This window comes from Drosophila grimshawi, unplaced genomic scaffold (assembly GCF_018153295.1).
Source record: "Drosophila grimshawi isolate 15287-2541.00 unplaced genomic scaffold, ASM1815329v1 contig_1367, whole genome shotgun sequence".
Classification (NCBI taxonomy): Eukaryota; Metazoa; Arthropoda; class Insecta; order Diptera; family Drosophilidae; genus Drosophila; species Drosophila grimshawi.
The window spans coordinates 10,273,424-10,292,775 of NW_025062889.1; the positions used below are offsets into that span (position 1 = coordinate 10,273,424).

Here is a 19,352-nt window from a genome sequence, read left to right on the forward strand (position 1 = left end):
ATTCCGCAAACTCTGTGCTTAGTAAATTATTTCAAGAACAAAGTTGAAATAAAGAAATCCGTTTCAAATCGGCCAATTTGACATTATGAGCTATATATATTATGAAATGCTTACACGCTTTAATAAGATTAATAAGTTTAACAAGAACAGGTATACAGAATACCTGCATTTAAATCACATATTATATACTATAAATATGTACAATAAATCCTTGTCTTAGAGTTAAGCTTAGTCGTTCAAATAGTTGACCATGAAGGCAAGTTCTCCATCCTGACCTGTATCGTTTTGACGCACAGCCATTGCCGTTTCCACAAGATAATAAATACATTTATATTTATCACGTTCCTCCCGACTTAAGGCTGCAAACAAAATATCGTTAAACAGGTCAAGCAATAAGAAGTGTTGCTCACCTGGACGTGGAGGCGTTTGCACTTGTAACTGGGTATTATCATTTTCGACGAGATTAGCATTCTCCTCCTGCTGGGGTGCAAATGAAACATCCGTTGTACTGCTGCTGCTGGTGACAATAGTGGCCGCCTCGGCGCCAAAGATTTGATTGTCTATAATTGCAGATATTTTATATTTATATTCCAGGGTATTTGGTGTACATACCCTCATTTTTAGACAACTGCTGCGTAGGCAATAATTGCTCAGAACTGGAGTTGGTGGCGGCATTTGGATTAGTTTTTGTGGTTGTCACTTCCTCGGTGCTGAAAACGGTCCTGCATAGCATTAAGAAAGTACAAAGGCAAAAAGCAAGGCGAGCCAAGTTGTTCATTTGTTGTGTTTGTATTTGTCATGAAATTGACACGTTAAAAATAGCAAAAATTGAATTTAGATTTAGAAATTGAAACAACAATTTAAAAAAAAAGGAAGTTAACATTAAACTTTGGCTACAACAAACTTCTCATTTAATGTAATCTTTTGCTTATTGTCCGGCTTATTATAAAACTAATACTTACTTAATGACACTCTGCCAGTCATCGGAGTTCTCGAAGCGTCCTTCTTCCTCGCTAGCCTGCGTGCAGGACTCGTAATCACCGCCACTCTCCTCGCCCTCCGATCTGTGAGATGGGGAACAATCAGCGAAACCCAAAATTAATGCTTAGTCTAAACTTAAGCAATCTTAATAAAACTAGATTAAATATGAAGCTACCTAAGTGCAGGCTTAAAACGATTGCAATCATCCTGATAAGAAAACACTTGCGTTGACAGATTCGATTGAGACTGCTCCTCCTGCAACTGTTCCTGATTCTGCTGCTCGTTTTCATGTTGTTCGTGCCTAATAATCTTATGTGGTCCACTTTGCGTTGCTTTGAACTCTTTGTGGCGCTTGCAGGCACGCTTTCTCATCGTCTTCTCCTGTTTCACTTTGTCAACTGGCAACTGGCTATCCAAATTTGATATCTTAAAATTGGTGTTGCCTCGGTATTTGCCACTGCCACTGCCACTGCTACTGTTGCAGTTGCTGCTGATGTTGCTAATGCTGCTACTGATACTGTTGTTGCCTTCACTTGTGGCTGTTGCCTTGCGCGACTGAAAGATGTGAATCTTATCGAGAATGCTCGCCTGCAACGAGGCATGCAACCGCTGAAAACCCAACGGATTTTTTGATATTGCTTGCTGCCAACTTCAGACAGAGTTGTTTTTAGGCCTCGAGGAACAATTATATATGTAAATACAGTGATCATTACCTATAAATGACGCTGTCATCGAACTCCGGCTCCATTTTGACCATTTGACCATTGGGGGTACGCACATATTGATCAAAGTTGCTCAGCACATTCGCAATTCCATCGTGCATCTCGGCAGCGCTGTGCACCTCCTCCGTGGCACCAACAACCTGCTCAACATATGAATGGGTATTTTAATGGCCATTTAAATCAAACACAAAAGACTTACCACTTCCGAGGCAGGACTGCTTGTGATGGGATTCTCAGTGCCGTTTATATTCAAGCCGAGGGAGCTCGATGAGTTTGGACTGATCTTTTTGCCCCTTCGCGAAATGGTGAAATGCAATGGATCGTTGCCCTCGCGACGTATCATCTCCGGCAGAATGCGTCGGCGAGCATTGATGAACCAGTTGCACACTTGCAACACGGTCAGATTCGCCTCCTGCGACAGGGAAAACTTCTCGGCATCGCTGGGATAGGCATTGTAACGATGTTCGTAGAGCCAACGCTTCAGGATCTTCACAGAATGCTTGGGCAGATTGCCGCGTCGCTTGCGCAACGAACCATTGTCATCCATGTGCGTCTCCACCACCATATCGTGGAAGTTTTGTATCTCCTGTGCGGCCTGCTCCGAGTCTTGATCCTCTTCGACCATCTCATCGGCTGATAAAGTGCCCAGCACAGCCATTGTCTCTTGCTGATCCTGTTCAATGCTCGACTCGGAATTGTAGCGCTCACGAACCGAAACACCTACAAGCAGTTGTTTTTAGTTTATATTTTAGATTTCGAGGAGCCAAAACTAACCTTCATTTTTTAGTAGATTTACTTGTACATTGGCCTCGTGCATCATGTCCTGAATATTCTGGCGCACTTGGCGATCCAGCACCATATCAACTTCATGGTGCTCAGGCGATATCATGATCTCAACAACAACGACAAAAGGATAATCACAAAGTGACTTGCGCAGTTTGCAACTACACCAAAAAAAAATAATATTCAGGAAAAAAAAACAACAAAAAATAAGATATATATGTACTATATATTTTCTAGTTTCCGTTTATGTGTGTTCACAGCACCGGCTTTGGAATTAAACTAACTTTAACTAGACATTTGCGTCGCTGCCACAAATTTGACATGGCCTCCTATTTAATCCATTCGTATTTTGAAAATGCTCGCCTTTGAAATTTGTTGGCGTTATCGATAACACTGCAGCATTGTCGTCTGCTTATCGACAGGTCGTCGAGTATAAGACGCTTTCGAAGACGTGACAGTATAACATGTCAAATTGACATTGCCAACCACAATTTTTGACAAATCACTTTATTCGCGCGCTTAATTCGCTCACCGTTAATGCTATTCCTGTCTAATTGAATTGTTTATTATTGAATAGTTTATTTAGCTGGCGTCTAACATCCGTACGACAACTGTGCTGACATGCATCATGTTAACTGCGCACAATTTTACATGTTTCACTTTGTTTTTGTTGTTGTTGTTAATATTAGGCGGTGTTCTATTGCCTTTGCTTGCGTGTGATGTTCATAAAATGTATATAAATAAATGAGACACTGTTTTTATTTAACGACCAATGCAAATAGCAATCGTTTATTTTGCTGAAGTTTTATTTATGTATTTATTTCGCAAAATAATATGTACACACTGTTGCCAGACGCAGACAACTTCAAGCGAGTCGCAAATTTGCGTGCAGCCAACTTCAAGTCAGACGAGCAAAAAATGTAAACAAAGAATTATGGTAAACAATGAATAATTGCGATGATGAAATGGCTTACGTCCTGGACGAGGAGCTGCTGACAAGCATGAAAAGCACTGGTAACACTAGCAATAAGAATGACGAGGAGAATCTGGATGTGGAGCTCAAACCGCCTGTTGAAGCTTACGCGGATCCGCTGCAGGAAACGGCTTTGATATCCTCGAACTTTTCGTGGCTGTTCAAAGACGAAGATATTCTGCTTAATGATGCACAGCTGGCCGAGCTGCTCATGCTGAAGCCGGGTAAAGTTCGTGGTAAACGCGGGCGACCCACAAGCAGCAGCAGTAGCAGCAACGTCAGCATCTCCTGGGACACGGAAACCGATGTGCAGCAGCCCAGGGGACAAGATGAACTTTTGCTGCCTCGGCAACAGGCCAGCGGCAAAGGACCTGCCAACTCAGTGTCTAATGCCGTGGAGTCCTGGATGCTACTGTTCGACGATGAGATGATGCGCATGCTCCTCCGCCAGGCCAACGAACGAATTCGCCAGCGTCGTGCGAGAAATTCAGCTGAACGACAAATCGATCTCACAGAGATGCGCTCCTGGCTGGGTCTGAGCTACTTATGTGGCGTGTTCCGAAATGCGCAGCACAATGGACCGCTGGGTAGGCAAAGTGTCAACAATTATAACTGACACCACTTCTCACTTTGCTCACATTTCTCACAATTTTCATAGAGGAACTTTGGACGCTGGAATTGGGAAATGCGATCTTTCGTGCAACGATGTCGCTCGCCCGCTTCGAGTTTATTGCCGAGAGCTTGCACAGCCAAGCAGGCAGCAGCTGGAACGATGCTCAGCATCTGTGGCAGAAATTGCTCATCAATTGTCGCTCGTATTACGGACCCAGTGGCTGGCTCTGCGTCGACGAGCAGCCCGCCTTAGAGAATGGAAATTTGGCATTGTGCTGCGATGCGAAGACGCTTTATATGACCAATGCGCTGCTCAAGCGGGACGAGCAGGCGCCCGGCAAGGAGCTGATGCAGCTCATCTGCGATTACAAGACAACAGGTAGGAATTTGACGCTCGGCACGCGTTACGCTTGTCTCAGGCACTGCGAGCAGCTTCTGCAGCGTAATTTGAGCAGCATCTGCCTGCTGCCCAGCACAGCGCCGGATTATCCCAAGAACTGGACGGGCGAAGCACTGCGCAGCGGCTCGAAGCGATTGACGCGTCAAGCGGGCGGCGCGCTGCTCAGCTGCGGCCTGGACAGCCATGTGAATGTGTCGCAAGCACAGTTGCACACAGGGAAAATCTGCGAGCGTTTCTTTGAGCTCTCCCAGCGATACAGCTGCGCCTTGTCTCAGTCAGACTGCAGGCGGAATGAATTCCTGCAACAGCTGCATCTGATGCTCAATGTGGCGGCTGTCAATGCTTGGATCTTGTTACGCTTGTCGCCAAAAGGCGATACCAAAATGGAGCAACGCGATTTCCAGCGTCAGCTGGGCTTGTTTCTGACACAGCAGCGTTTGCAGCGCCGGCTGCAGCGTAGATCGGCAACGGCCACAACGCTCGTGATGCGTCTCCAGATCTGTGAGATCTTGGGTCAGTCCAGTCAGCGGCTGCTAAGCGAAGCCTCCGCGGATGCTCTGCACTCGAATGGCGTTGGTGTCGTGAGTTTGACCCGTGCCACACTCCCCGAGGGCGTCACTTTGGTCAGTCGCTATGGGGAGAAGCATCGCCGTTGCAAGCCCTGTGCGCGCAATAAGCGCGAGACGAAGGCGCGTTCACGCTGCCAGCAGTGCCAGGCGCACCGTTGTGGCAATCATCTCATTTCACGCTGCTACGAGTGCATGGGCCTTGCCACAGCACAGTTGCCAGATGGCAACATTAAAGATACTTGAGATACTTGCTGCAAGCAAATTAGGTACTAAATTAATAAGAATACAAAATAAATGAAAATACAAAATGCATTATAATAACAATAAAAGATAAACAACAAAATAATAGTCTATTGTGTTATTATTGTTGCTTTTGCCATTTGCATGCTTTAAGTTAATTAACATTTATTAAAGTGGTAAACATATTTGGTGCATATTGCTGTAACGTATATGCAACAACAACAGCAATGTTGTTGGATGCATTGTGGGCAACGAAACTGCCTCTAGAATTTGTACTGGAACGATTTTGTCTTGTATTTGGCATTGGTGGCCGGATTATTACGATTATTGCCGGCTGCTGAGCTGGCCTCAAATGGATCGCTTTGATCGAGAAACAGGCTGAGAAACTGTTCGTTTTGCAATTCATTCAGTGGCATTTCCAGTTCGCTGCAGGACTTGACAATCTCAGCGCAGGCGCGCAGATCCTTGCGCATGTCTGTGAAATATAAAAAATTAAACAAATTAATAAATAGTTCAACAAATAAGTTGAGCAGTTAATCATACATTGATAGTTGAAGAGCAAACTCAGGCAATTGGCGCAGGCGCTGCGCTGATTATGTTGCAAGAACACCTCAATCAGGCGATGCACTGCGTCCACATTGTGTCGACTCAGGAATGAGGAGCAGAGTGCACTGGCCCTGCAACAAATATGAGGCAATGTAAGTAAAAGTAAAAGGCTAATAAATTCAAGTAATAGTTAAAGCAGCACCTGCGATCCACCAGTTGCTGCAGATCCTTGTAGTGCTCGAAGAGTTCGCCAGCGGATTTCTGATCGCAAAACCAATCGCTGGCAAAGCACTGTTTCCACACGCAGGCCACCACAAAGATGTCGTTGTTCTCGCGATGAATGGCACGCGCCACCTCCAGCAGTGAGACGAGAACAGCTTCGCTCTTTTGGGCCAATGTCTCCTCGACAATGGTGCGAAAGGCGACACGAATCATGCGTCTGCCCTCCTCGGTGTGCAGGCTGCCGCTGTAGCCTCGATGCAGTGTCATCAGCGCCACATCCGAGTTGCCATTGTGCCACAGGGCAATCGCCTTGAACGGCGCCAGATCCGAGTACATGCTGGCAAACGGATGCTTCAGCTGCCGGCACGTCTCCGCCAGCGATTCTAGTTGCTGCAGCCGACCCAATGAGCTCAAATACTTTAGGCATGAGATCAGCACCTCGTTGCAGGGCAACTGCTGCCAGCGCACACACTGCCGGATCAGGTAGAGAAAGTCCACCTTATTCTTGATCTCCAGCGTGGCTAACAGCAGATTGTCCAGCTGCGGTTGCGACAGCGAACGTATGTCCAGGCCCAGCTGGGGAGAGCGCAGTGTTTTCAGGTCACTCATCATCCCCTTGGACATGAGACCCACATTCTGGTTAAAGCCGCCGCCGTAGTTGGCCTCTTCCGCAGTGGGTTTCATTAGATTCTCGCGCAGTTCCTCCCATTTTTGGGTCTTGCGGGTGACCAGTTCGTTAGTGAAGCAATCGATGGCATCCAGCTGAGTGGAGGTTTTGCGCTGCTGTCGCTGCGACGTCGATGCTCCCGGCCAGAGAAATGCGCTGAGGTAGTTTTGGAAGCGTTGTAGGCCCTTCGGTGAACCAGGTGCCACAGTTGTAGTGCCGCTGCTGGTCAGGCGTGTTAACAAGGCCATCTTTGCAATGGAACACCAGTGCCTCTATGGGAGACCAGGCACACCACACACACAACACCTCCGCGATTGTATAATTGTATTTTCAGTATTTGTTTTTTCTCTCTTTTTCTTATTTTCACACGCAGCAATACTTTTACAATTATCGATATAGTATCGAATCTGGCTTTTGCGGCAGTCAAATGGTTTACACGACATCATTATAAATCGTGATATGCTACTTCAGACATAACAACAAATACAATATGTGCTTCAAGGATTTAGTTTCTTTAGCAAAATATATTAAACTGCTCAAAATTCGGGTGTAAAAATATTGCAGATAATATGCGTTATATTCTTAATTTTCTGCACATTATAATTGATAATTATATTTTGTTTTTTAATTAAATTTAATTTGTATTAATATTAAGCCACTTAGCAGACCAATCGATAGGATATATATCTGCCAGCTGTCTCCGAGGAGCGTATAATCTTCACAACCTGGCCCCGCTTGAGGCCAAAGTAGCGGGCAACGGGATCTCCGGCCTGGATGCGCATCAACATGTTCTCCTTGAGTTTGTATCTGCTGAGCAGCTCCTGTTTGTCTTCGGCCGTCATTACTACATGCTCCGGCACCAGCTCGTGTTCCGTTATGTTTATCAGCAGCTCGGACTCCAGGAATTGTTCCAATATATATTTAGGTGCCATGTCGACCAGGGATTGTTTGGCCGAGGGCGTCATTCCACCTTGTACCACAACGATGGCCCTGTGGATGTTCTCCTCCTGCATGCGGGTGCAATATGTCTTAATGGTCTTGATGCCGATCTTCGGCTCCTCGGGGAAAAAGACAAACATCTGATCGGTGGGGTCGTCATTATGGGCCACGAGAACAATTAAATCGGAACGCGCTGGACGCTTGTCGCTGGGTTTGTCGCCAAACATTTCTTTGAACTGCTCCAGCGTCTGGTCCAATTCATCCTGCGTCACCAGGTAACCGCGATCATGGCTCAGCTGCATGATCGTCTTTCGTATGCGCCACAGCTTGTAAGTTTCCGCCTCGTCATCCATTTTGTTCGCAGTTTTGTATTAATTTTCGGTAGTCAAATGCAGCACGCGGATTTGTTGTCTGATAATTTCGCACGGCTCAAATGTGGTGGTTCGTCGATTGCACACAGCCCAGATGCGATATTTCGATATGATAAATAGCGATGACAAGTTTGAGGTAGTGTTGCCTAACAAAGCATAGAACAACCGATAGTCGCTCACACTGCCCAACCTTTTTAAAATACATATATTAAAAATGAATTGACAGTATGTATAGTTTAATTACACATGAAGTCTGTTACATAATTAATGTGTAACCCGTCGAAACAGTCCCTGTACAAAAATGTATCTGCTCTTCAAACTTCATCAGTTGCGATATATCGATATGCAAAATAGCGATATAAGCTTTAAGGTAGTGTTGTTTAACGTTTGAGGCGTGAACCTTAACCACAACATAGCCGCTAGCCGCTCACACTGCCCGCCTTTTTAATATATATATGTATTAAAAATGCATTAAGAGTTCGTATAGTTTAATTACACTTGCAGTTTGTGAAATTATTAATGTGTAACTCTCTCATACAGTTGCTGCTACCAAAATGCAAACTCTGATATTCAGGCTTGCCGCCATAGCGGTGCCAATTTTGTCGATCTTCTTTGTGGCCGCATTGCTCAGCCACAAGCTTTATATAAATTTGCGCTCGCGTTACAACATCAAAGTGAATTGTTGGTTCTGCAACGACAACACACACGTACCTTTCCCGGAGCGCAACAGCTGGACGTGTCCGCTCTGCGAGCAATATAATGGCTTCAATGCCGACGGCGACTACAATCGTGAAATTCTGGCGCAACGTGATTGCAGCGGACGCCAATCGAATCCCAATCTCTCCAAGCGCACCGAAGCCAGCTGCGCGACTGAACTTGCCGGTATGAACAACGGCCTGTGCGATCAGTGCAATGAGGCGCAACGCTTGAAAATCGAGAAGCTGGCACAGTTTGAGCCCAAAAGTGAGTCACGCTTTGAGCAGGAGTTGAAGCTTTATCAATCCGAGCTGGAGCAAAGGTATCGTCTGTGCAGCAGTTGCGAGCGTCACGTAAACCAGGTGCTGCACGAGAAAAAGAAAATGGTACTGGGCTCTAAGCTGCTCAATTTCATAATGAAAGGCGCCGCACTGCTGAAGCAGCCGTATTTCGAGAAACTTGCACGCGTCCAGCAACAGCGCCGGATTGCTCGCTATCAGCTGTGGATGACGCTGCTCACCTGGCTGAATGTGGTGTGCCTGCTAAGCAGCCTGCCGGTGGCAACACGCGATCAGTTCAACAGTCTGCTGGGCATATCACTGGCGCATCCGCTGTACTTCATCTACTCGCATGCGCTGACTTTGCTGCGTGTGCTGATCGATTTCATTGGCAATCTGTTGACGGAACCCGTGTACATGGCCAAGTTGTCGCTGTACGTCAGCACCTTTGGCAAACTGGTGCTCTACTCGCTGGGCATTGGCCAACATGCCACATTTAGCAGCTGCTACATCAGTCTATATCCGTATGCAATGTGGGCGCTCAGCTTTATATGCAACATCAGCGATGGCTTTCGATTTACACGCTTCACCCTGCTGCTCGTCCTGTGGAGCGTGCATGCGAAGCACTCACTGCTGCTCTTCGATGCCATTGATAGCGTTACCTTCCTACTGCTGGCCAGTGTGCTCACCTTGTTCCTCTTGCTGAGCAATAGGAAACGTTCAAATTGGTTGGACTACGGGGGAGCACACAACGAGTCCGCTGCCGATAGCTTCCATCGGCTGTGCGCCGACGAATGCATCAGCGATGACGAGACGATTAGCATGCTCAGCCAGCAGCTGAGCTACAATGCCAGCAATAATAGCAGCACCTTATCGACCATGATACCAAGCACAAATGATGCCCGGCGCAATAACAATAATCTGAATCAGCTCAATAACCTCATCAGCAACTCGCAACTGCCACCATCTGTGCTGTCGCTGGACTCACTGCGTCTGTCCTCGCAGCGTTCACCCGTTAGCCGCATGGGGCCATTGCCAGCGCCATCACTCGCACACACCTGCCGCTCACAGTCGCCCCTTTATGCAGCGAGCAGCAATTATGCCATGCACATGGATCCGCTGCAGCTCGGCCAACCCCAAGGCTGGCAGCAGCGTAACTGTGCACCACAAACCAACTTTCGCCTTGATCAGCGTCCGATGACACGGTCAACGAGCAGTTTGCTGTTCCCATCGCGACTGCAGATGCAGCAGCAACAACAACAGCAACAGCTCAATCGCGAGATTTGTGCCTGGGTGGATGCCACCAGTGGCAGTCAACATGGCGATCTGCTGCGGGAGCCAACCACTGCCAATTTGATGGGCTGCTACAATCGCGATTTGTCGCCCAACTCCTCGCTCTCATCCGGGTTTGAGTCACAGCCGGGCAACAATCAGTTTTGGGGTCCACCAGCAGCAGCAACGCTACAACAGCAGCAGCAGCAGCAGTTGTCCAATGGCACCATTAATGACTCCATTTGGCCAGAGACGACGACACAGCGGCAGCTGCGTGTGCCGGCACCGCTTCACTCGCCGTACTCCACCCACAGCGAAATGCATTTTGGTCGGACCACGGCCGGGCCACAGTCTCAGAGCGATTTACGTCCGGGTGACTTGCTGCGCAAGTGGATGAATCGCAATGGCATCGATACGCAAAAGCGTTAGTCCAATTATTTAAAATCCTGTTACTAATTATTACTGCCTTAGTTGACTGCCAACGCGCTGACTATCAAGAGGCTGGCAGACGAAGCGTGGATTACAGCCTTAAGAGTCATCCTCATGGATTATAAATTACGGAATTACAATTAACTCTAGTGGGTAATATAATTTTGGGTACTAAGAGCTGGTTTTTGTATTCGTAATAAGATATCTTTTAAAATATGAAATTTGTATATATATAATAAATAATAATTACACTTTTATATATATAATGATAATAAAGATATTCTGCGAGCAGGGCGTTCCTGATCGAAACCGAATGTTGTTCAGCTTTAAGCATATAAGATAAAAGATTTTGTAGCATTTCTTTTAAAACTATATTAAATTATTATGTTAAATAAAATGCTTCATGTGTCACACTTGTCTGCCATGGATATTTCCGGGAGAAGAAAACCGTGATTAAAGATCATCACTAGATAACATTTTATGTGGCAGCACATTGGCCAATCCAAGTGAGGAATGCGGATTACTTATTTCAGTTAATCCCATTCATCTGAGCCACGACAACCTAATCAAACCTAACCCAGTTAATATGTCGCGTAATGTTCGCCTTCCTGCGAGATCTCATTTTACTCACCGTTCACGTATCCTGACCGCACAATGAACACATTGTATTGTACTCTATTTATTTCTTTTTTTAATATTTTACGTGCAACATTCAATTACCACCCAGACAAGAATACAATACACGCAAATATTATACCAATAACCGATTTTCTTGGATGCATAAATGGGTTCGCTTCATCGGCTGCCTTTTATAAATGCTCATAATTTTTATTCATATATTTATTATATATATATATATTTGCTCTATACATATTCCAAAGACATGTTTCGAAAGTTTATTTAAGAAAATTCAATTATCTTAACAATACATTGAAAATCAGATACATATTAAAAAACAGAAATATTCATTAAAATAACTTATCGACAGAGGATTTTTGGCCATTTAAATATATTTAAATAATATACAGGGTATATATTAGTAATGATTGCGTTGCTGATGAGAGGTTTAACTGAATTATCATCCTTTGACTTTTGTCGTTGGGGTTCCTGAGCTCACGTCCACGTTGACGCTGAGGTCGTCGCCACTGTCGCCAGTGTCACCGCGAATGACTGACAGTTTATCTAATAGAAAATTTGCCTGACGATGCGTTTTCCATAATATATAGTTTTTACCCAAAACAAATTGTGTGGAAAATATGAGAATGAGTGCGCAAAAAATGTGGGATTTAACTAGAATGCTTGTGCTAATATCGCATATAGCACAGAATGAAAATGGACTTTTATTTTATTTTTAATGCATTTAAGCCACAAACGCAAAGCAATAATAAACAGTCTATATGCACACATATATATATATATATATATATATATATATATTATATATATATACATACGTGTGGTTCATACACAAAAAGGTTTTCTAATAAAATCTAAAATCTAATAAAAATCCACTTTGTGCAAGTATGAAAAATGACGATGATTTTCATTATAAATGCAAAAATATTGTGGGCAACGAGTAGAAAGAAATAAGCGGTCTGTGGCCATGGACGTCATTATAGTCTTTATCGTCATCTTTTCATCAGCTTCAGCGATGGACAGCGCAAGTAAATCTGATCAAAATCATTGATGCGCAAAGCATGCGGAAGTTGCTGCAGCGAAACGTGGCGCGGGCTGCAACTTGCAACAGCACAAAGTTTAAGCTAAGCTGTTGATAACAGTGATGCTGCGAGGCAAGGCAGCAGGAGTTAAGATAACCGCAGTGATAATGGCTGAAGCCACAGACAGGTAAACGCTACCCGTTTACCCATGGATAGAGAAGCACGTAGCTCAACTGCGTGAGCTGCATTGAGAACTTTAATTTGCATACCCTATAACGCGCAATCAGCGGGTATAAGCGACCATTTTGTAAACTGATAAATCCAAGAATTTTATTTATTTTAGCAGTGCAAGATACGTCAGAATTTGATCAGTGTATTTGGCAGTCCATCAGTCTCGCATAAAGACAAAGTTTTCTATTCGTTTTTACACATTAAAAGTGGGCTTAAAAGGGTATATTGGTTTTGTGCAAAAGTCTGTAACAGCCAGAAGAAAGCATCTATATTCTTTACAAAGTTTATATATTCTTGATCAGCATAAGCAGATGACTGGATATAGAAAACTATTCTATCCGTCTGTATAATCGCACGGATCTCCGAAAAAAAAAAAAAAAAAAAATAAAAATTAAAAAAAAAAATTAAAATACTCGGGATCCGTTTTTCAGTTTATCGATAAATGCCTCCGATTCGCTAATATCGATACAGTTAGATAGCAACGAAAGCCACAATTTATTGCTTTTGTACATTGATATATTATTGCTCAACTGTAATAATCTCATCAAGATCGGATAAGAAACACCCAAGTTATAGGAGTAGTTCCACATTCCATGCTTGCATTTGCAGGGTATAGTGCAGTCGAGGACTCGGCTACAGCATTTCTTCTCTTCTTGTTTTGGCTTAGGCAAGTGATGAGCACAGAATAATTCTGGAAGATGAAGCGTTTGTTGGCAACTGGCAAGGAATGCATAATTATTTTGCATGATGCGGTAGTCGTCTGTGAATGTCTGTGTGTTTGTGTGTGTGTGTGTGTGTGTGTGTCCATTGACATTGAGCTGGGCAAATTAAGGCAAGTGTTGCAGTATCGTCGCTTTCAAAATCAACATAATCCAAGCGTTGCAGTGCTTCAGCTGCGTCGTCAGCCGACTCCTGTTCAGATTTGGAACTGGCACGCAATTATTTGTATAGGAATTTAAATTGAATGTCAGTCTGTGTTTGCCTCCCATAAGAAAGAACAGAAAGAACAGAGCAGCTTCTGCACATGTACTCCTCTATGTGTGTCTGTATGAATGTATTCATATATGTATGTATATATGTCTAAGAGGTTATCCTGTTCGCCTGCTGTAAAATTCCAAATTTGTTTTATTTGATTTCTGTGCTTTCGCTCGTTTTCTTGCTCTGCTGCTCGCTGCTTGCTACTTGCTGCATATTTTCCTTTTTATGCAAAATACATATAAATGTATGTATGTGTGTGTGTGTGTGCTATAAATGCCACGCCTTCCCAGCAGCGCCTCACCAGCTGCCTCTGGGGCGCCTTTATTTGAATATCGTGTCACATGTCGCACGCAGTTAGTTGCCACACCCATCGCCGTTGCCGCCGCCTGTCCCGTCCAATGTTGCCTCCATTGTTATTGTAATTGTTGTAAATGTCGCCAGCGACAATATCACATTTGCATATTTTTGTGCAAACACACGTCGACCCCGACCCTTGCCCTCTCCCTCCCCCCACACACATACACATATATACACAAGTATGTACATAACTGGTGCATGCCACCTACCTCCCCGCTCTTTGCTAGTGGGTATGTGTACTTTTTTACTTAATTTTATTTGTATTGGATTTGCGCTGATGTCTCCTTGAAGCCCACTTCTCTTAGCTGGCTCTGCTGCGTTTTGGAATTTTGCAATTTTCACAATAAATTTTAATTCAATTTACTGTTAAGTTCACACAACTAAACGGACGCGGAAGTGCACATTCTGGCATGACAATCGTCCTCCGGCAGCGCGAGCTCGACAGATGCATCCTGCAGCTGGAATTGCAATTTGCTGGAGCTGGAGAGTTGCTTATCTAGATGTGAGCTACAGTGGGAGCTGCCCTTTGAGCATTTTTTAATTCACAAAGTATTATTATTATACAAGTTTGCAATTCACAATTAACCTGGACTTTTATTTTACTATAAGTCTTTCTATTTCATTATCACAAAAATATTTTATATTTTTGTTTTGTTTAACATTCTTATCTAGTCTATATACTTATAAGGAATAAATGCTAGCTTAATAATTTTACAAGAAAAGAACTGGAAAAATGGAAATAATAAATGGAGTTTAATTTTACACACATTATTCAATTATAAATTGGTATTAATATTAACAACACTTTAAATTTTATAAAACTGTAAAGAAAAGTAACTATAAATATATAATATATTATAATACAATATAAAAATAAGAAATATTTTATACTGTCAGTATTGAAAAATATATTTGAACAAATTGATAATGATGCTAAAGTTGTTCAATGTTAAAGCTACCTTCACAAAAAGAAAAAAAGAAAACATTTTTACTTGTCATACTCTGCTGTAATGAATGTTTGTGTTTTTCTTAAAGTTTTCCCAAAATATTATCAACATCTTAAATTATAATTTCTGAGTTGATAATAATAATAACAATAACCACTGTGCCATATCTTTGTAAATTGTTGTGCGGCTGCTGCCACTGGCGCTGTGCGACTGTGAAACTGTCTCAGGGCTCACTGAGTTGGCGGTGGTGCAACTGATGCGGCCAAGCCGTTAGCTCCAATGCCACCAACACCCCAAAGTAGGCAATAATTTGTGCATATTATGGTAATGGTCGCCGCGCATGTGAAGCCATTTTGATTGTGTGTCCCGCTCGGCGATAACCCTTTTGATTAGCTTAAAGTGAATTGAATGTATGAGTGAGAAGGGGGTTGTGGGGCCAACTACGACTATATACACTTATTTGAATTTGTTGTCAAAATTGGTTTAGATTTCAGTTAGCTCGCAGCAAGAAAACTGAAATGGCGAATTTAGCGCAGGAAACGCATCAAAATCTGCCGACTCTTGTGTGAGTTTGTTGCACGAATGCATGCCTCAAACTTGTATTCAATTTGTTGCTTTTATTTAATTTCATTTATTTTTCTGGTCAGCCAATCTGTGTCATCGTTTTACTATTACAATCCATACGAGAAGCGCACAGTTGAGGTGCCCCTGAAGTAAGTATTCTGTTTGTGATTCTCGGTCTCAGCTCCATATCCGGTTTTTGCAGCAACTTTGATGCATTCATCTCACTGCTGAAGTGTGTGATTGGCACTGGAATTTTGGCAATGCCACTGGCCATTCGATATTCGGGAATTGTGTCCGGTATGCTGCTCTCCGTGCTGCTGATGATTGTGCTGACGTACTGCATCCATTTGCTGGTGTGTATGTGCCGGCGCTGCCTTGGCGCGGCCTAATTTGAATTATTTGCATTTAGCTTTCCTGCACAGATCTCTGGCATGACCGAGTGCTGTCGACGCATCCATGTGCCCCAAGTATCCATGCCACAGGCTGTCCAAATTGCCTACGAATTGGGCCCCAATTGTGTGCACTGTTTTGCACGTGCCGCTGGCATTTTGACGAGCTGTGTGTTGGTCATGGGTCAGTTTGGTCTCTGCTGCGTTTACATTGTGTTTGTGGCCAAGAATTTCAAGGAGATTGGCGACTTCTACTACAAGGACTACAACGAGCGTTACTATATCCTCGGTGTCTGTTTGCTGCAACTGCCATTTTTTCTCATACGCAGACTGAAGTATCTGGTGCCGCTCAATCTAATCTCGAACATTCTGCTCTATGCGGGCTTCTTGTGCATTATGTATTACCTGTTTCGGGGTCTGCCCAAATTCAGTGAGCGCGCCATGTTTAAGCCACATTCCGATTTAGCCATGTTCTTTGGCATTGCCTCTTTCTCGCTAACTGCTGTTGGATCGGTGCGTAAAATTTTTGCTTGAATTTCGATTGTTTTTTTTGTTGTTTTTTTTATTATCTCTCCTTTGGCTCAAACATGCATTCAGATGCTCGTCGTCGAGTCGAATATGGCCCATCCGCAAAGCTATCTGGGCCTGTGTGGCGTTCTAAATATGGCCGTGTTTTTCATACTGTTTTCCAACGTGTTTTTCGGCATAATGGGATATTGGCGCTATGGGGAGCAAGTGGAAGCCAGCATTACACTGAACATTCCACAAAATGAGATGTGAGTAAATAATATTTAAGCAGTGTGTTTAAAAATTGAAATTTTCAAGTTAGAAGTATATAAATCTGTGCGTAAACAGCTGCGGTTACAAAATTGGCAACTGTATAACAACTGGGCAGTGATAAAGATTTTTTTTAAAGCTGATTCATGCAACTTTTGAGTATTTAAATTACTAATTACACTTTTATCATTACATGCCCGATAATTAGTTAGAAAGTGTCTTCATTAAGGAATTTAGACTATTACAAAAATAGCATTGTAACTGAAAAAATCGAGTTGGGTAAAATATTAAGTTGTTTACCCTACTTTGTCATTAGCAGCTTAACATTGTCAATTTGCTTCATAATTCAATAATCATATAATTGGGGATTATTGCTCACCTCCGAATTTACTTATTAATCTAGTTAAGCTTCTTAAGATTTTCGTATAAAAGCTTTTTGAAATAGTAATCCGTTGTCACTAAAATGTTTAAAACATAATTATACTCATAGCTAGTGTCTTGATATGGAATTCAGTATTAAAAGTTTGAAGTAATCATTTATGTAATTTTTCCCCTTTCATGATTATTTCAAATAAACAAATATTTCATTTTGGTTCATTTCATGCTTAATTATCTCAAATTATTATTATTAATCGCTAATAGGCTTGCCATTTTGTATATTAAGTTTATTGATGTGACAGGGCATTGAGCTGATTATTAATAATTATTTATTGATTGAGCTCTTGCTATAATTTTAATTATTTTGTTTTTGTGCAAGACTAATGAGTGAAATATTGAATGATATTTAATTATACTTTTGTCGAATATATATATCACTAAGTTTGAACTTTCTCTTACTCATAATCTAACCAGGGTCTCACAATTCATCAAGATGACCATCGCGAGTGGCATCTTCCTGAGCTATCCACTGAACGGTTATGTTGTCATAACTGTCATTTTCAGTGACTACGATTTGGAAGTCACCAATAAAAGAAGTCGGATTTTTGTGGAGATTGCCATACGTCTTTGTTTTCTTTTGCTCACGGGTATGTTCTGATAAGTTCGCATTAACTAAGAAGTAATTCGCATAATCTTTATATATATAATATATATATATTTTATTTTAGGCATTGTGGCTGCTGTGGTGCCCAATTTAGCCGCCTTGACGGAACTGGAAGGTGCCTTTTCCTTAAGCAATTTGAATCTTATCTGTCCGGCGTTGATTGATATGTTTATCAACTATGAGGCTGGCTATGGTCGTTTACGCTGGAAACTGATACGTGACATTGTGCTTATCATAATTGGTATTATCTTTGGCATTGTGGGCTGCGCAGTTGCCGTACAACAGTTGGTCGAAGACTTTGGCGGGACAGTTGAACACATCCAGTCACATTCGTAACGCTGCACTTAACAGCTAAACATTTGGCAGGATATTCAGCTTGTTTCTGTGTGTTCTTCACATTTGTGCTTGATTGGCTGACTGTCTGCTTGGCTTTGTTGGATTTTAATTAATTGCCAGCCACGTGTTGGCCAGATGTTCTTTATCCCAGCTAAGTTGTCCAGCTAAGCTGCTGCTATTTTGTACTCGTATTTGTGTCTGTATGCCGACCACAGCGCACATTGGCTGAGAGGGTATAATAAAGTTGTGCAACTTTAAGTAATATAAATTACAAGAACATTACTTAGTCGATAAACATAACTATATTAAATGTTCTTTGTTATCTTTTTTATACAGACTGTTTCTGGCAGCGTATGAATTATTTATTATATTAGAGTCAAATTGTCATCATCTCAATATTTATATATTTTTTTAGAATAGCTAATTAAACATAAACATTTTTCAAGCGAGAAACTTTGGCAGCTTTATGATATCGACGATGAATATATATATATATATACTTTATGGTATGACAGATGTCTTCTTCAATGTGTTACAAGCTGCACGACTAAATATAAATACCCTCTACAAGGCTATCAATAAACAAGAAGAGAGAGGATTAGATAGATTGCCACCTTGTCGGATGGGAGGCCTCTGCAATGTTGCATCATCGATTGTTGGTGGCATTAATTAGCTAGTGCCGCGGTGCATGTAAGCTGATCAAGTGCGCAAATCAGTTCAAATGAAACGGGCTGTAATCAAATGCAGTCAGTCAGTCAGTCAGTGAAACCAGCCCAAGCCAACGAAGCAAGCACAGCAATTGTGCTGAGTCCGTTGCGATTCTAAAATTGAATTCTTTGCCTCAGCGGAGCCCAAATACGAGCAAACCTTGCTGGCAAATGTTGTTGCTAGTTGTTGTGGCCCCAGCACAATAAACTAAAAGACAAATATAAATACAAATACAAATACGAATGTGCTGAGACTGCCTGCAGTTCTGTTCTATTATATATATATATAAATAGGCACAGGAATAGCAACTGCCGACGCCGACTGTTGACTGCGGCAGTGTAAATACAACGACGAGCCAAATACAATAAAAAAATAAAAATAAAATAAATAAATAAAAAAAGAAGAATAAGAATAAAACAAAAAGAATGCAAGTAGGATAGGCATGATGCGAAAATAGCAAAGCAGCTCCTCAAGGAACTGCACGACCACTGCATCAAACACACAAAACACAATTTCCATTCTTCAAATAGTAATACGAGCAAAAAAAAAAAAACAACAAAAAAAAACACACTCAGAAAAGAAAATACGGAAAAAAATAAATCTTGCAACTGCTTGCGACAGCAACCGGGCTGGTGGAAGGCTCACAAAGGCCGAGGCTGTTGTCC

At 42.6% G+C, this 19,352-nt stretch overlaps 6 protein-coding genes across 11 annotated transcripts; 3 read left to right on the forward strand and 3 right to left on the reverse strand.

Moving 5' to 3' along the window:
* Window positions 1–95: 95 nt before the first annotated feature.
* LOC6559411 lies at window positions 96–3,215 on the reverse strand. 4 transcript variants are annotated; one of them, XM_032734777.2, is made up of 8 exons: window positions 2,478–3,215; window positions 1,903–2,423; window positions 1,695–1,843; window positions 1,157–1,630; window positions 963–1,064; window positions 613–710; window positions 411–560; window positions 96–359 (listed from the first exon to the last, which is right to left on the reverse strand). In XM_032734777.2, exons 1-8 carry the CDS (start codon window positions 2,590–2,592, stop codon window positions 229–231), a joined length of 1,740 nt encoding a protein of 579 aa, XP_032590668.1. In that variant the 5' UTR covers window positions 2,593–3,215; the 3' UTR covers window positions 96–228. The 4 variants fall into 4 exon arrangements, with proteins under 4 accessions (XP_032590668.1, XP_001986359.1, XP_032590670.1 ...); XM_001986323.3 differs by having other exon boundaries at window positions 613–722; window positions 2,478–3,214; XM_032734779.2 differs by lacking the exon at window positions 1,157–1,630 and having other exon boundaries at window positions 2,478–3,209.
* A 32-nt stretch (window positions 3,216–3,247) lies between these two features.
* LOC6559412 lies at window positions 3,248–5,356 on the forward strand. Its single transcript, XM_001986324.2, has 2 exons — window positions 3,248–4,046; window positions 4,118–5,356. Exons 1-2 carry the CDS (start codon window positions 3,431–3,433, stop codon window positions 5,281–5,283), a joined length of 1,782 nt encoding a protein of 593 aa, XP_001986360.1. The 5' UTR covers window positions 3,248–3,430; the 3' UTR covers window positions 5,284–5,356.
* A 72-nt stretch (window positions 5,357–5,428) lies between these two features.
* LOC6561173 lies at window positions 5,429–7,092 on the reverse strand. Its single transcript, XM_001986325.2, has 3 exons — window positions 6,029–7,092; window positions 5,824–5,957; window positions 5,429–5,755 (listed from the first exon to the last, which is right to left on the reverse strand). The coding sequence occupies exons 1-3, from the start codon at window positions 6,961–6,963 to the stop codon at window positions 5,544–5,546; spliced, it is 1,281 nt and encodes a 426-aa protein (XP_001986361.1). The 5' UTR covers window positions 6,964–7,092; the 3' UTR covers window positions 5,429–5,543.
* Window positions 7,093–7,257: 165 nt separating this feature from the next.
* On the reverse strand, window positions 7,258–8,089 carry LOC6559544 (DNA-directed RNA polymerases I, II, and III subunit RPABC1). Its single transcript, XM_001986326.3, has one exon. The coding sequence runs from the start codon at window positions 8,005–8,007 to the stop codon at window positions 7,375–7,377; it is 633 nt and encodes a 210-aa protein (XP_001986362.1). The 5' UTR covers window positions 8,008–8,089; the 3' UTR covers window positions 7,258–7,374.
* Window positions 8,090–8,472: 383 nt separating this feature from the next.
* On the forward strand, window positions 8,473–11,009 carry LOC6571201. The gene is made up of 2 exons (XM_043214866.1): window positions 8,473–8,502; window positions 8,566–11,009. The coding sequence occupies exon 2, from the start codon at window positions 8,580–8,582 to the stop codon at window positions 10,698–10,700; it is 2,121 nt and encodes a 706-aa protein (XP_043070801.1). The 5' UTR covers window positions 8,473–8,502; window positions 8,566–8,579; the 3' UTR covers window positions 10,701–11,009.
* A 4,358-nt stretch (window positions 11,010–15,367) lies between these two features.
* Window positions 15,368–18,247, forward strand: LOC6559557 (glutamate transporter polyphemus). Of its 3 annotated transcripts, XM_001986328.3 has the most exons (7): window positions 15,368–15,436; window positions 15,519–15,584; window positions 15,638–15,788; window positions 15,858–16,337; window positions 16,422–16,600; window positions 17,454–17,626; window positions 17,708–18,247. In XM_001986328.3, exons 1-7 carry the CDS (start codon window positions 15,390–15,392, stop codon window positions 17,977–17,979), a joined length of 1,368 nt encoding a protein of 455 aa, XP_001986364.2. In that variant the 5' UTR covers window positions 15,368–15,389; the 3' UTR covers window positions 17,980–18,247. The 3 variants fall into 3 exon arrangements, with proteins under 3 accessions (XP_001986364.2, XP_032590710.2, XP_032590711.2); XM_032734819.2 differs by lacking the exons at window positions 15,368–15,436; window positions 15,519–15,584 and having other exon boundaries at window positions 15,724–15,788; window positions 15,845–16,337; XM_032734820.2 differs by lacking the exons at window positions 15,368–15,436; window positions 15,519–15,584 and having other exon boundaries at window positions 15,744–15,792.
* The last annotated feature ends 1,105 nt before the right edge of the window (window positions 18,248–19,352 follow it).

Coding starts and splice junctions, on each gene's coding strand:
- LOC6559411 (XM_001986323.3), bottom strand. CDS start 2,592: ATGATATCGCCTGAGCACCATGAAGTTGATATGGTGCTGGATCGCCAA. Junction 1,631..1,694: donor GATGACAGCGTCATTTATAG/GTAATGATCACT, acceptor CTCTGTCTGAAG/TTGGCAGCAAGCAATATCAA. Junction 723..962: donor GACTGGCAGAGTGTCATTAA/GTAAGTATTAGT, acceptor AATGCTATGCAG/GACCGTTTTCAGCACCGAGG.
- LOC6559412 (XM_001986324.2), top strand. CDS start 3,431: ATGAATAATTGCGATGATGAAATGGCTTACGTCCTGGACGAGGAGCTG. Junction 4,047..4,117: donor GCAGCACAATGGACCGCTGG/GTAGGCAAAGTG, acceptor CAATTTTCATAG/AGGAACTTTGGACGCTGGAA.
- LOC6561173 (XM_001986325.2), bottom strand. CDS start 6,963: ATGGCCTTGTTAACACGCCTGACCAGCAGCGGCACTACAACTGTGGCA. Junction 5,958..6,028: donor CAGCAACTGGTGGATCGCAG/GTGCTGCTTTAA, acceptor TATTTGTTGCAG/GGCCAGTGCACTCTGCTCCT. Junction 5,756..5,823: donor TTTGCTCTTCAACTATCAAT/GTATGATTAACT, acceptor TATATTTCACAG/ACATGCGCAAGGATCTGCGC.
- LOC6559544 (XM_001986326.3), bottom strand. CDS start 8,007: ATGGATGACGAGGCGGAAACTTACAAGCTGTGGCGCATACGAAAGACG.
- LOC6571201 (XM_043214866.1), top strand. CDS start 8,580: ATGCAAACTCTGATATTCAGGCTTGCCGCCATAGCGGTGCCAATTTTG.
- LOC6559557 (XM_001986328.3), top strand. CDS start 15,390: ATGGCGAATTTAGCGCAGGAAACGCATCAAAATCTGCCGACTCTTGT. Junction 15,789..15,857: donor CGTACTGCATCCATTTGCTG/GTGTGTATGTGC, acceptor TTTCCTGCACAG/ATCTCTGGCATGACCGAGTG. Junction 16,338..16,421: donor CGCTAACTGCTGTTGGATCG/GTGCGTAAAATT, acceptor ACATGCATTCAG/ATGCTCGTCGTCGAGTCGAA.